At 35.3% G+C, this 12041-nt stretch overlaps 1 protein-coding gene across 2 annotated transcripts in view; it reads right to left on the bottom strand.

Moving 5' to 3' along the window:
- The window catches only part of pusl1 (pseudouridine synthase like 1), a 13102-nt gene extending 1369 nt beyond the window's left edge, over nt 1–11733 (bottom strand). Inside the window, exons 1-5 of one of the 2 annotated variants that reach the window (XM_043252007.1) lie at nt 11505–11733; nt 11350–11407; nt 10369–10556; nt 5607–5756; nt 3852–4022 (exon numbers count right to left, since the gene is read on the bottom strand). In XM_043252007.1, coding sequence (XP_043107942.1) covers nt 3852–4022; nt 5607–5756; nt 10369–10556; nt 11350–11407; nt 11505–11563 — 626 coding nt within the window. In that variant the 5' untranslated portion in view covers nt 11564–11733. The remainder of the gene's footprint in view (nt 1–3851; nt 4023–5606; nt 5757–10368; nt 10557–11349; nt 11408–11504) is intronic. The other variant, XM_043252008.1, reaches the window with a different exon arrangement.
- Nucleotides 11734–12041: the final 308 nt, after the last annotated feature.

Below are 12041 nucleotides of genomic sequence, written 5' to 3' on the forward strand. Positions count from 1 at the left end.
TGCATAGTTCAAATACGCTACTCATAGCCTGTATAAAAATGTGTTTTTATCAGTCACATTTTATTATTTCATGCAGAAATAGGCCTAATGCCAATGCGAAGATTATAATAAACGCTGTAAATCTTATTTTCTCCGCTTCTCAACAAATCATTTTAATTTATCAGTATGTAAGAAGCTACAGCTAGCCTATAGAAATGACAAGCCACGACTAATTCATTTAGGCTAAAACGAAACAAACTAATGTTAGGTCTCTCATTCGACACAAAATCAATTATATTTGTGATGTGTTTGAATGTCAGATTAATTAATTAGGCTATTAGGCTATGTGGGCTACTTCCCTCGTTTTCCAATATGGGCACCTGCATGATTTCTTCTGATGGTGCTCAAATCATCATGATTTGCCTAAAATAAAATCTATAGACATGAAACAGCTCGAGCGTGTCACAATGTTAGTTTAAATGTTTAACCTACATGAATGTGTACTGTTAGATTAATTGAACAAACGAATTGTTATAGCGGAAGTGCTCGTAGCACGATTTATTGACTTTGGCATGCAAAAGAAGCAAATGAATTCATAATTGATGGCATGGCTGGTTCAGTTGACAGAAATACAGCAGGCGCCACTGCTAATATCCACAAGAAATCTCAAGCGATCTCTTTTGTTAATAAGAAAGAACAACTCCATTTAGTAATAAAGATACTTTTAAAGAATTTTAAAAGGTCACTTTCTGTATAAGCCGATGCAAGAAAAAAGATACATTAAAAATAAATTAATAATAAAAAAACCAAATATATATATATATATATATATATATATATATATATATATATATATATTTTTTTTAATTTATTTATTTATTTATTTATTATTATTTAGGCAAATTAAGAGACACATCCTTATGTTTTCATGTCCGACACCAAGAGAAAGATGTTAACTAGCATTGTGATTAATCCTAACATCTGTTAGGCTAATGCTAACTAGCCAGACCTTGACCCTTTATATAAGCATATCTTGTTTCACAAAAAAATAATCCGCAGGGTTACCTCATAAACTTGTTTTTTTCCCATATAACCATATTTTTCTACTTTCAGTGGCCATGTGATCCTTTTAATGAATATTAGCCTATTGTGGAGAAACATCAGATCTCATTTACTGTGACTAAACAAACATTTCATATCTAACGTATTCCTTTTCAAAAATTCTATTTATCTATACATTTTTCTAAAAATGATATTGGTCTATATAGGACCACGAAAACACTTGTTTTGCATTTGATCAGGGTTCGATGCAGACGTTCAGTGTGTGTGCTGGTACGTATGATTTATGAGGACACGAGTGTGTATAATGACATGGGTGCTACAACATAAACACGGTTTACGAGGACATTTTCTGTCTTAAAACAAAAAAAGGCTTAAAAACCATAAAAACAGTGTTTTATAAAATGAAAAACATGCTAGTAGGTTCCTGTAATAGTAAGGGTTAGGTGTGGGGAGACTGAGAATACAGTTTGTACAGTATAATAACCATTATGGCTATAGAGAGTCCCCATAAACCACAAACGTGTGTGTGCGTGTGTGTGGATGATAAATGCAGTTGATCCCCTGCAGATCTTGACATTAGTGTGAAACAGAGCAGATGGTGTGTGTGTGTGTGTGTGTGTGTGTGTGTGAGTGTGTGTGTGTGTGTGTGAGTGTGTGTGAGTGTGTGTGTGTGTGTGTGTGTGTGTGTGTGTGTGTGTGAGAGTATGTGTGTGTGTGTGTGAGTGTGTGTGAGTGTGTGTGTCCTGACAGCTTAGAGCTGCATGTGAAAAACCCAAAATGATCTGTCGAAGGGATCCCAGTGTGTGTTGGTTTCAAACAATAGTCTGAAGATTTGATAATTCGATAGGAGGAGCCTGATTCGATTCCCAAACCTAGTTATGATTTTGCCATTTTGGCTATATGAGGGTGCCTAAATGTCTAATTTCACATAAAACTACCAGTTTTCTCCCAATAGGTTAATACACGGTCTATTAAGATAATGCTGTACATAAAAACCTGAGAAAAAAAAGAAGCTTTATTAATAATATTTTAAGAAAAGTCAAGCTGATAAAAGCAGAGTAACCTTTTTTTCAACACATTTCAGCCATTGTACATATATATTGTGTATATATTATGTCATATAAAATGCATTTAATTGAGTTACGCTGCAGTAAAGCGCTTCACTGTAGTATGTGATTATCTCTTTAGCGGAGCTCAAATTAATACATTCATAAATAGAGTATGCATAGCGTTATAATGAGAGCACTATTATAAAAAATGTTGTGAATTATTAGGGTTTTGCTGACGTCCAATGTTGACTATCCTATTTTTTTATAAAAAAATAAAACATTATATATGTATAACATGGCCACAAACATAACTGTCGACAAGATTAGAAAATTCCAGTTTGACCATATTTTTAACAGATAAAACCAATTTTGAAAAAATAATTATTGTTTATATGACTGTTATAACACTAAAATTAAGAGTTAAAATAAAAAGAATTCATATATATTATATTCACAAAGCATTTTTTTTAATGCTTTTGTAAGAAGTCTCTTACGTATGTCCAACGTTGCATATCTATTTTCTACTGTAATATACTTTAAAATGTAATTTATACCATTGATGCAAATCTGAAATTTCAGCAGCATTACTCCAGTCACGTGATCTTTCAGAAATCATTTTAATATGCTGATTTGCTGCTAAAGAAGCATTTCTGATTATTATAATTATGAAAACTTCTCATTTTTGTGAAACCCATAATACAATAATTCCAAGGGTTTTTTTTTAAATGAATAAAAAGTTCAAGAGAACAGCATTTATTTTAAATAGAAATGTCTTGACTGTTACTTTTGGATCATTTTAATGCATCTTTGCTGAATAAAAGCTATTAGCGATAGTGTGCAGGATGCATCTCAAATCTATAGTTTTTGTGACTATAATATTGTTTTCTTCAGAACGCTGATGTGGACAGTATTAAAAAACAGCCATTCTTTACCTCGTCTGACAAGCTGCAGTGTCTGTCCCTCAGTCGAGGACGAAAAAGAATAAGCAGCCCGCTTTTGTCAACATCGTGCTTCGCTCCGACATCTGTTGCCTAGCAACAGTCTCACTGCACAACTGAAGAGACGACTGATGAAACACCAGCCTCAAAGACCGGACATCCATTGTGCTATAAACTGCTTCGCCTTTCATACAGTGCGTTTGCATTTACTACTTCATCTACTTCATGTTAAATCACGTACACATTCTTTTAGCTGGCAACGATCAGTGGTTCAAGAGCATAAGGTTTACTGCGTGAAGCTATAATTAGGGTTATTAACAGCCGAGAGGGTTTATGGCTGGATAAGGAATTTATATCAGCAGCTATTGACAGCTTGTTGTAATTGCGGATCCATTAATCGGCGATTGGACAAGCTCTGGCCTTGATGTTCAGCCATATATCCTTCTAGGAAATCTGAGGCTATTTATATGCTCTCGTGACTCCACATTTGCTCACTTAATCCGTCAACACGCTGTAGAAAAGTGGCAATGAAATGCATTAACCAAATGACATAATTAAATCATGTGAATTGTGGGATAAACTGCACTTAATTATTCATTTTAGAAATATATTACTGATTTGTGACCGACCATTATATCGACCAGGCCAATTAATCTGATACTATGTATTTAGTTAACAGAGAATGTAGAGTAAAATGAATCATTTTATGAAATGAATGCCTCATGTTAAATTCACTATGGCAGGTAAACTGATAAATGTCCGTCGTGATGAACCCCCATATTAAACTAGGCTTCCTCTAATCTCTAGCAAGACGTATTCCTACCTGTAAAAGTGTCTCTGGCTGAACGAGACCCCAGGTTCCAGCTGGATCTGATCTAGGGTCTTCACTGGGTTCTTCAAGTGCATATCTGCGCTCGAGGCACGGAAGGTGCTGAAGTCGTGGGTTCCTAACAGCAGTGATGCAGCCTCTTGCATTGCGTTGATATCGAGAGTCCTGCGGGCACCAAGGAGTATCAAACTCTGCAGTAACTGCAGTCGAAAGCACTATCACTTCATCACAGTCAAATTTTTAAAACTGACATTTATACATTATCTCAAACCTGAATAAACAAGCTTCCCACTGATGTACCTTTGTTAAGATTAGACAATATTTGGTTAAGATACAACTATTTGAGGTTGCGTAAAATTTAAATATTGAGAAAATCACCTTTAAAGCTGCCCAAATGAAGACCTTATGACCTTAACTTCATATCCTAATGATTTTTGCCATATGTGAAAAAAAATAAGTACTTTTGGCGCATACAATAGCTACATATTCCATTTACTGAAGGTCCCTTTCAAGGAAAGTCAGAGGCCACGTTTGTCAAATCAAGTGCTTTCTAAATCAAGGGCTTCCTAAAAGAAAGGTGGAACCCTGAAATCTCAAAAACTTCCCACAATTAAACTCACAATTAAAATGCATATTTCAAAGCAGCAACAAAATCTGAAATGAACTGGCCCGTGAATGTCGTAGTGTTTAAAAAGAGTAATGTTCAAGCTAGACAAACCAATATGCTTCTAACTTTATCTGCACGCCACCATTGTGTTTCCGCAAGCGACAAAGGCGATCCAATTCAAACTAACTTCAGATGACGTCTGTTCTACTTTTTGGAGTTTACAGTGGTAGTTGCTTGGCAGTCAATGGGACAGTCACAAGCCCCCCGGTTTTCATGCAAAATATCTTAAATTGCGCTCCGAAGACGAACAGAGTTTAACAGGTTTGGAACACCATGGGGTTAAGTGATTAATGAAAAAAAATCATTTTAGGGTGGAGTTACCCTTTAATGCTGATTAAAATCATCAATTTCTTTCTAATCTTACTGATCCCAATCGTGATATTCGTATATTTTTGCTCTGAAAGAACCTATAATGCCCTATATAAGTCAAGTCAAGTGCTAACAATCAATGGAGCTGACTTCACGGATGATCTTCAGCAGCTAATAAGCAAAAAACATTCAAATATTCAACCTGACAATTCGCTATGTTGCTTATTTTTTGTATTTCCAACAGACTCAATGAATTTATCACCAGTAAAAAAAATCTCGGAAGAAACAAATGAAGACATAAAGCCACACAGGTCAAGGAACGTTCAGACGAGTGAACACCCATTTTAAAGGAACTAATCCAGTTTCTGTGCGTGGAGCGGAGGTTCTACTGAACGAGATGGAAAAGCAGCTGGAATGCGTGTGCATGAAGCAGACATAAGACGACTGTGGGTGTTGTTCTGCGTCACAGCGAGCCCCGAGCTTATCTTGGCCTACTTTCTGGCTAAAAATGAAGAGGGTGGAAAAAATAGCATTAATGTTCGCGCGTCACCCTTGGAGACGAGCCTCTCGCTGCGACGTTCCTCGGCTTCAAAAAGACATCCGAGGCACGCGCCGCTGTTGCAAACTTACAATGCATCCATTCCTTCTCTGGTTTCTGTGTTGGCCTAGATAAGCACTAATCATTTGCTTGCCCTCGTTTGCGAGTGTGTATAATTCATGTGTGGCTTTTTCCGGTTTTAAAGCATGTGCGGAACAGAGGGGGCGGCACTCACTTGTTTTGTATCGCCCAGCATAGGTCGTTCTCCATTACTGTCATTTCTGTGGCATATCTGAGACCCATAGCAAAGCGGTATACGTATGTGCGCGAGACGGCCCTGTGGCGTGCGTGGAAGTCACTGTGGACACGGTAAGCCCTGGTGATTCTGGGAAATAAAGACAGAATAGCAGACACTGATTCAAATCTGGTAATGTACATATAAACTCAACCGCCAATCTCTTTCCAAAGAGGTTCGAGTTAGTCTAGACAGGACGCCGAAGGAAACACCGTAACACTGGTTGCTACCATGCAAGACAAACAAAAGTCAATCATCTTTGAAATGCAGCTTGATATCATAACAAACAAATCTGGTTTATACTCGTGGTTGAGGACAGAACACAAGAGCAACATGGAAATGCGTTCAATTCATCTCTTTAACACAACTTACTCAAGTAAAGGAAATTTTGATGCAGTGATGAAGCCATTGGTTTTGCCAAAATTTTGTCTTAGACTTCTTCTATTTTTCTCATACAATACCACATATACATACACACACACACACACACACACACACACATACATACATATATATACATACATATATATATATATATATATATATATATATATATATATATATATATATATATATATATATATACATATATACATACATACATATATATATATATATATATATATATATATATATATATATATATATATATATATATATATATATATATATATATTATATATATATATAAATATTGTAATATAATTGCAATATAACTGCAATTTCTTATAAATCAAATATTTTAATAAAATTGCAATAATTTAAAAGAATTATTATTAATATTAAGTATTATATAAATTAAATACCACAATTTAAAAATGTATGTTCTTCACTGTTTTCTCCTTTTATTAAACAAGGAATTTACAATAACTAATAATAAAAGGTTTAAGTTTTTATACATTTTACTCTATCAAATATGTATGTACATTTGTTAACACCTAAGATTACACATAAAAGTCTACATTTATATTCATTAGAAGTCATTTTAGATTTTATTATTTTATTTTGTTTCAGTGCCATAACACATTAATCATTCATAAGTCGTTCATCTTCGGAACACAAATTAAGATATTTTCGATGAAATCTAAAACCTCCATAGTTTGTCGTATGTATAGAAAGGGGATTGTTCTGATAATCCATGTGACATCAGGGCTTCAACCATTTTAAGTTGCTATTAATTTTATGTGCAAAGAAAACAAAAATAATGACCATTCGACGATTTGTCTTCTTGTATGTGTTACTCTCCAAACTGGTTCTAAAGGTCGACGTGGAGGAGACAAATGTTTTAATTTATTAAACGTTGTTTATTAAAATAATTTTGAAGATTTTAAGCCTTTCTGTGCCTCCCTTGGAAGTGTGCTGAGGCCCTCTAGTCAGTCTGATAACACTGATTAAAAACTAGTTTACATATTCAATATCATGTTTAAGTAAAAATACTATTTAAATAAAAAAATAATGAGTTGAATAAATATAAAACTATCCTATAGGTATAATAGGCTCCAAACGCTGTCAGCTGTTAGGATGGTGGTCCTCATCTGACTAAGTGGCATTATTGATTAAACTGTTGATAACGAAATGCCTCAGTTCCTCATTAAACATTTATGCAATACAATCCCACGAGACCTGCCTAAAGCACATGACAGAGGGCCTCGTCATCATTCACGAGAGGCACAATATGGATATCCAATAAGCGTATGAAATGTTACGTTAAATTATAGCATCTCAAAAGATGATCAAGTTCATGTTCATAACCAAGACACTTACTGTGATGAGGAGTATAGGAGACCTAATGCGTTTATTATGATAAAAGAAAATAACAGATAGACTGAAATGCTAAAAATGCATTGTCAAACCCATAATTTTGTCTAAATATTGTATTACAGTAATGACAGATCAGATATTAGATAGATAGATAGAAATGTTAAAAACTTTGTCAAACCTATAATTAAATATAATTGCACAACTAAATTTTACAGGAATTTAATATAACAAATATGTTAATGATTAAAATATGAATCAGGTCTTTTTCAACCTCATATTTTAAATATCTGAGACAATTTGGTCACTTTCTTTCTTAAATTTAACGTTTCATTCATATAAAATGCATCAAATATGACATTAAATACATTTATAATGTTACGACAGATTTATATTTCAAATAAACGCTGTTCTTTTGAACTTTCTATTCATGTAAAAAAACGGCGTGACGCTTTCCACAAAAAGCAGCACAAGCGTTTTCAACATCAATAATAATCAGACGTGTTTCTTGAGCAGCGGCTGAAGTAATGACGAAAGTTCAGCTTTGCTTTTTTAAAAATACAGAACAATGAAATCTCCCTAAATGACGGTATTTTTCTTCGCCGTCGAGGATGCTAAACGTAGGAAACCCAGACAGAAAAGGGCACAGCTGCCAGCGCACATCTCCAGCTAAAAGCACCACTCTGACAGCATCTCTGCGGGGCTGATGGGAGATTTTAGGGCTAATTTCCTGCAGTTTGCTGCTCTGCTCAGCACTCACGACACCAGATAAAGAAGACATGCTCAGGCTCCCGGAGGAGTCTGTCGGTGTGTATCAATGATTTACCAGCAGTCGCTAATCGCTGCTAACAGGAACATGAAATAAAACACACACTATATACTCTATATATACGCCGTCTATATACACGGTTCTGGGACATACAAGTCAAATGTTAAATGAAAACAGTACTAAAGCAGTTAATGCTATAAAAAAAATTATAAAACTTTTTTTAGCCTTCTAGGAAAAAACTAACAAAAAGCAGAGAACTGAATTGATTGTAATATAACTATTAGATTTTTGTTTTTTTAAATAATGGGACAAAGATGAAGAGGGGTTTCAAGTTTAATACAGCTTTTCAATTTGCATTTGTTTTGTGTCTGAAATGTTAACGCATACGTTTCATTATATGTTAATAAATTAGCGTATTTCATGATGAAATAACACAATAACGCCAAATCATTTTGTTTATTAGAACTGCATTTAATATTAGCTACATTAACTATTTTTGAAATGCGTTTCATTAAATTCCTCTGAAATTGCTCTTCCTGTGGGATATGTGGCAAACTAATTTATAACCGACCGATGAAATGATCGCATTATCAAATACACTATGAGTGGTTGCACTTTATTTTACAGCACATGTACTTACTCAAGAAAGTACTAGTAATATAAGGTAACTACATGAAGTAGGGTTCGGTTAAGAGGGTTAGCGCCTAGCTGTTGTAATTACTACATTAAGTACAATAATGTAGATGAAGAAGCGACATCTCAGTTTAACCTCACTACAGAGGATGTGTCAAGGTGACTTTGTAAATGCAATTTACACAGCATTTAATACAAGCTAGGTCCCCCTGGAGCAACATGGGATTATGTCCCTCACAACAGCGACTGGGGATCCTAGTAATTCCCCACGAATTACCCCTTCAGGGAACTGAATTTTCAGATAACTGGCCCTGATCTTTCACAACTAAGCGACCTCCAAAGACTGCAGCAGATGTGATTCAGCCCTCTTCTGACCTACTACAGAGTGTAACTGTTTAAAAAGCTTCTTAAAGGGCCATGAAACCCCAGATTACTCTTTCTGAGATGTTTGTGTTGCACATAGACGACGATGCTTAAATCCGATCATTTTAACTGCTGGAGAAAGCTTTTTTGTGCTATTTTCATCCTCCTGGTTTAAAATTGTGGTGATGTTGCAAATTACGACGTGGCAACGGACTTTAGTCAAAGACTGTAGAGTACCCAAGACGTGTAACTCGTATGGTTTTGAATGGGCAAAAATGCAACGCTTAAAAAGCACGCCGATCAATCGCAAGCAGCCATGCCTTCTAAATAAAACAGCCAATCGCTGATCTGTAAAGCCAGCGCGTCGCCTCATCAGCTGTTGCTATGGAAACAGTCAGCATTCCTTCGCCTAGGGCTAATTAGCTTTTTATAACGCTATTCACAACAATTATTGCACAGCTGTTGTCAGATGTCACTGGCGATTTCTAATAAGAAATTTAATCGGAAGCTTAGTGAACAGTTTGGGAGAATTTGGTTGTTCCCCAATACAAAGAGACGGGAGCTGCACTTGAGAGGCGTTTCAAAGATGGCCGCCGAGTGACATGACTTTGCTATAGTACATCAATGACATGTCGGTGCCTGTTCAATTATTTATGAGACTGCATGCTTTTACCCTATGACAGACGCTCATGCTTCAGACAGTGAGATGATGAGATGGCGTACGTTAACTAAGAGAAACGTTTGTTTTTGCTTTGTAATAGGAGTTCAGCAAAGGTGAGCGTAACTGTTTTTAATGCTCAACTAGTCAAATGGCTCATACAAACGCCGCCGAATAATCCTTAAAAGCTGTCAGAGGTGCAACAGTACGTTCATATATATGTTTTCGATGCAGAGTGAAAACGGTCGTGCATTTATTTAACTCAATGAGAGCGAAAAAACACTATCTGAATTCCAAGCTGTGCGTGTTTTTCTGTCTATGGGTAGTCGGATGGCTCTCCGAATTCATCAAAATATCTTCGTGTTCCGAAGATGAACAAAGATGAATTATGGGTTTGAAACGGCATGAGGGTAATTAATGACCAAATTTTTTAACCCTTTAACGTATCTTTTCTGAATAAAGGTTTTAATTTGTTTGAGGGGAAAAAATTGGGGAAATCAAAACTCTTAAAAGAGTCCCACCTTATAGCTTCTTCTTTCAAGTGGAAGTTTAAGGCATCGACCAGGACATGCTCGGGCAGCGGGGGCTTGTCTCCACTCCGCTGGATATCCACATGTGCCGAGTTACACAAAGCATGCACACCAGAGTCCGTTCTGCTGGAGATGACCACTGAAAACTTATTCACCGGCTTGAGTTTCCCCACTGCACTCTACACACAAAACAGATTTGAAGAAGTGTATTCATATCTCTCATTCAATCATTAATTATAATTATTATTAATTATAAAACAAAGCATGTGCTGTATGTTATCCTACTAAGACATATTATAGGAGATAGGTTTTGATGTAATAGTGTAATAGTATATATATATATATATATATATATATATATATATATATATATATATATATATATATAATATATAAATAAATAAATGATAAAAACAAAATATTTTTTTACATTTTAAATATTACTTATGTTACAAAAATAATAATTAGTAGTAGTAATACTATTACTACTAATAAAATTTATTATTATTTATATATTAATATGTCTTATTATTATCGTTGTCGTTTTAGATATACAAACTGTTTAACTTCTTTTTAAAAATCACTTTGATTTAATTTTTCAGGCTTTACTACCTAAAATATTTGCCAAAAGTACCTCCACAGAGACCACGCAAGCCATGCAAAAACACTATCCGTCCTGCCAACAGAAAAGCATCACACAAAAGGATTCTACCGCAACATATTTATACTCCTTTTCCAAAGAAATGCTATTTAATGAGCAGAAACTGTGTTGAAGAGGATGGCAGATGTTTCGAGGCAAGCACCAGAGACTTGAATGCAAATGAGTGAAATAAAGAACTGGAACAACCACACGCCGCGGTTTGATTTTAGTGTTAAAACACATTTTCTTAGCGAAACAACCAAATAATTGCACATGGAAAAACTATTTTGAAACATACAGCAATTGTTTTGAATTGACAGGCAGAGACTGACCTCTAAATGATTCCCAACTCCCTGTACTGCTCGATCTGCTGGTATTTTCATCACGCCACTGAGGAGAGAAGAACAAACATGCATTTACCGCATGTATGTGGTGTTATAGCAGATCAATAGAAGGAAGCGTTAGTGTGGTTGTCATAGAAACACACCAGTATTTGGTCCCTGTATACTGGAAAAAGATTAAATAGCGGGTGACAGAATTTCGCATGTTTCCTGAACTATTCGCTTAATGTTTGTCAAAAGCAGTAACGCATGCATCCAGCTGAAGTCAATACAATATGTTGTATATGCCTAATAATAATGTAAGACACACAACACCACTCAGGATCTACATAAAATACAGCCATGTGAGTGCTGTGTGCGCCTGAAAATAAAACCCACCGCTGTCTGACATTTAGAAGCCAATGCAATGCCTGCTTTAAAAACAACCGTTAAAATGTCAAAATATTTAAACATATATCATTTCAGACTTCAGTTCCGTTTACTTTGCAAAGATTAATAATACGTGTACAATGTTTTGTTTTGGTTTGAAAATAATTATTTTGTATGTGTTGGAAGAGTAAAGGCAGTATCGGTGGACGACAAAAGCATTTCAAAAAATCCACTTCCACAATCGCGGGAGCAGGGAGAGACGTGACGTAGGCATCGACGTAATGATGATTGAAAGAGGCGGACCAAACTCAAAG

Source organism: Puntigrus tetrazona, chromosome 11 (assembly GCF_018831695.1).
Source record: "Puntigrus tetrazona isolate hp1 chromosome 11, ASM1883169v1, whole genome shotgun sequence".
NCBI classification, from domain to species: domain Eukaryota; kingdom Metazoa; phylum Chordata; class Actinopteri; order Cypriniformes; family Cyprinidae; genus Puntigrus; species Puntigrus tetrazona.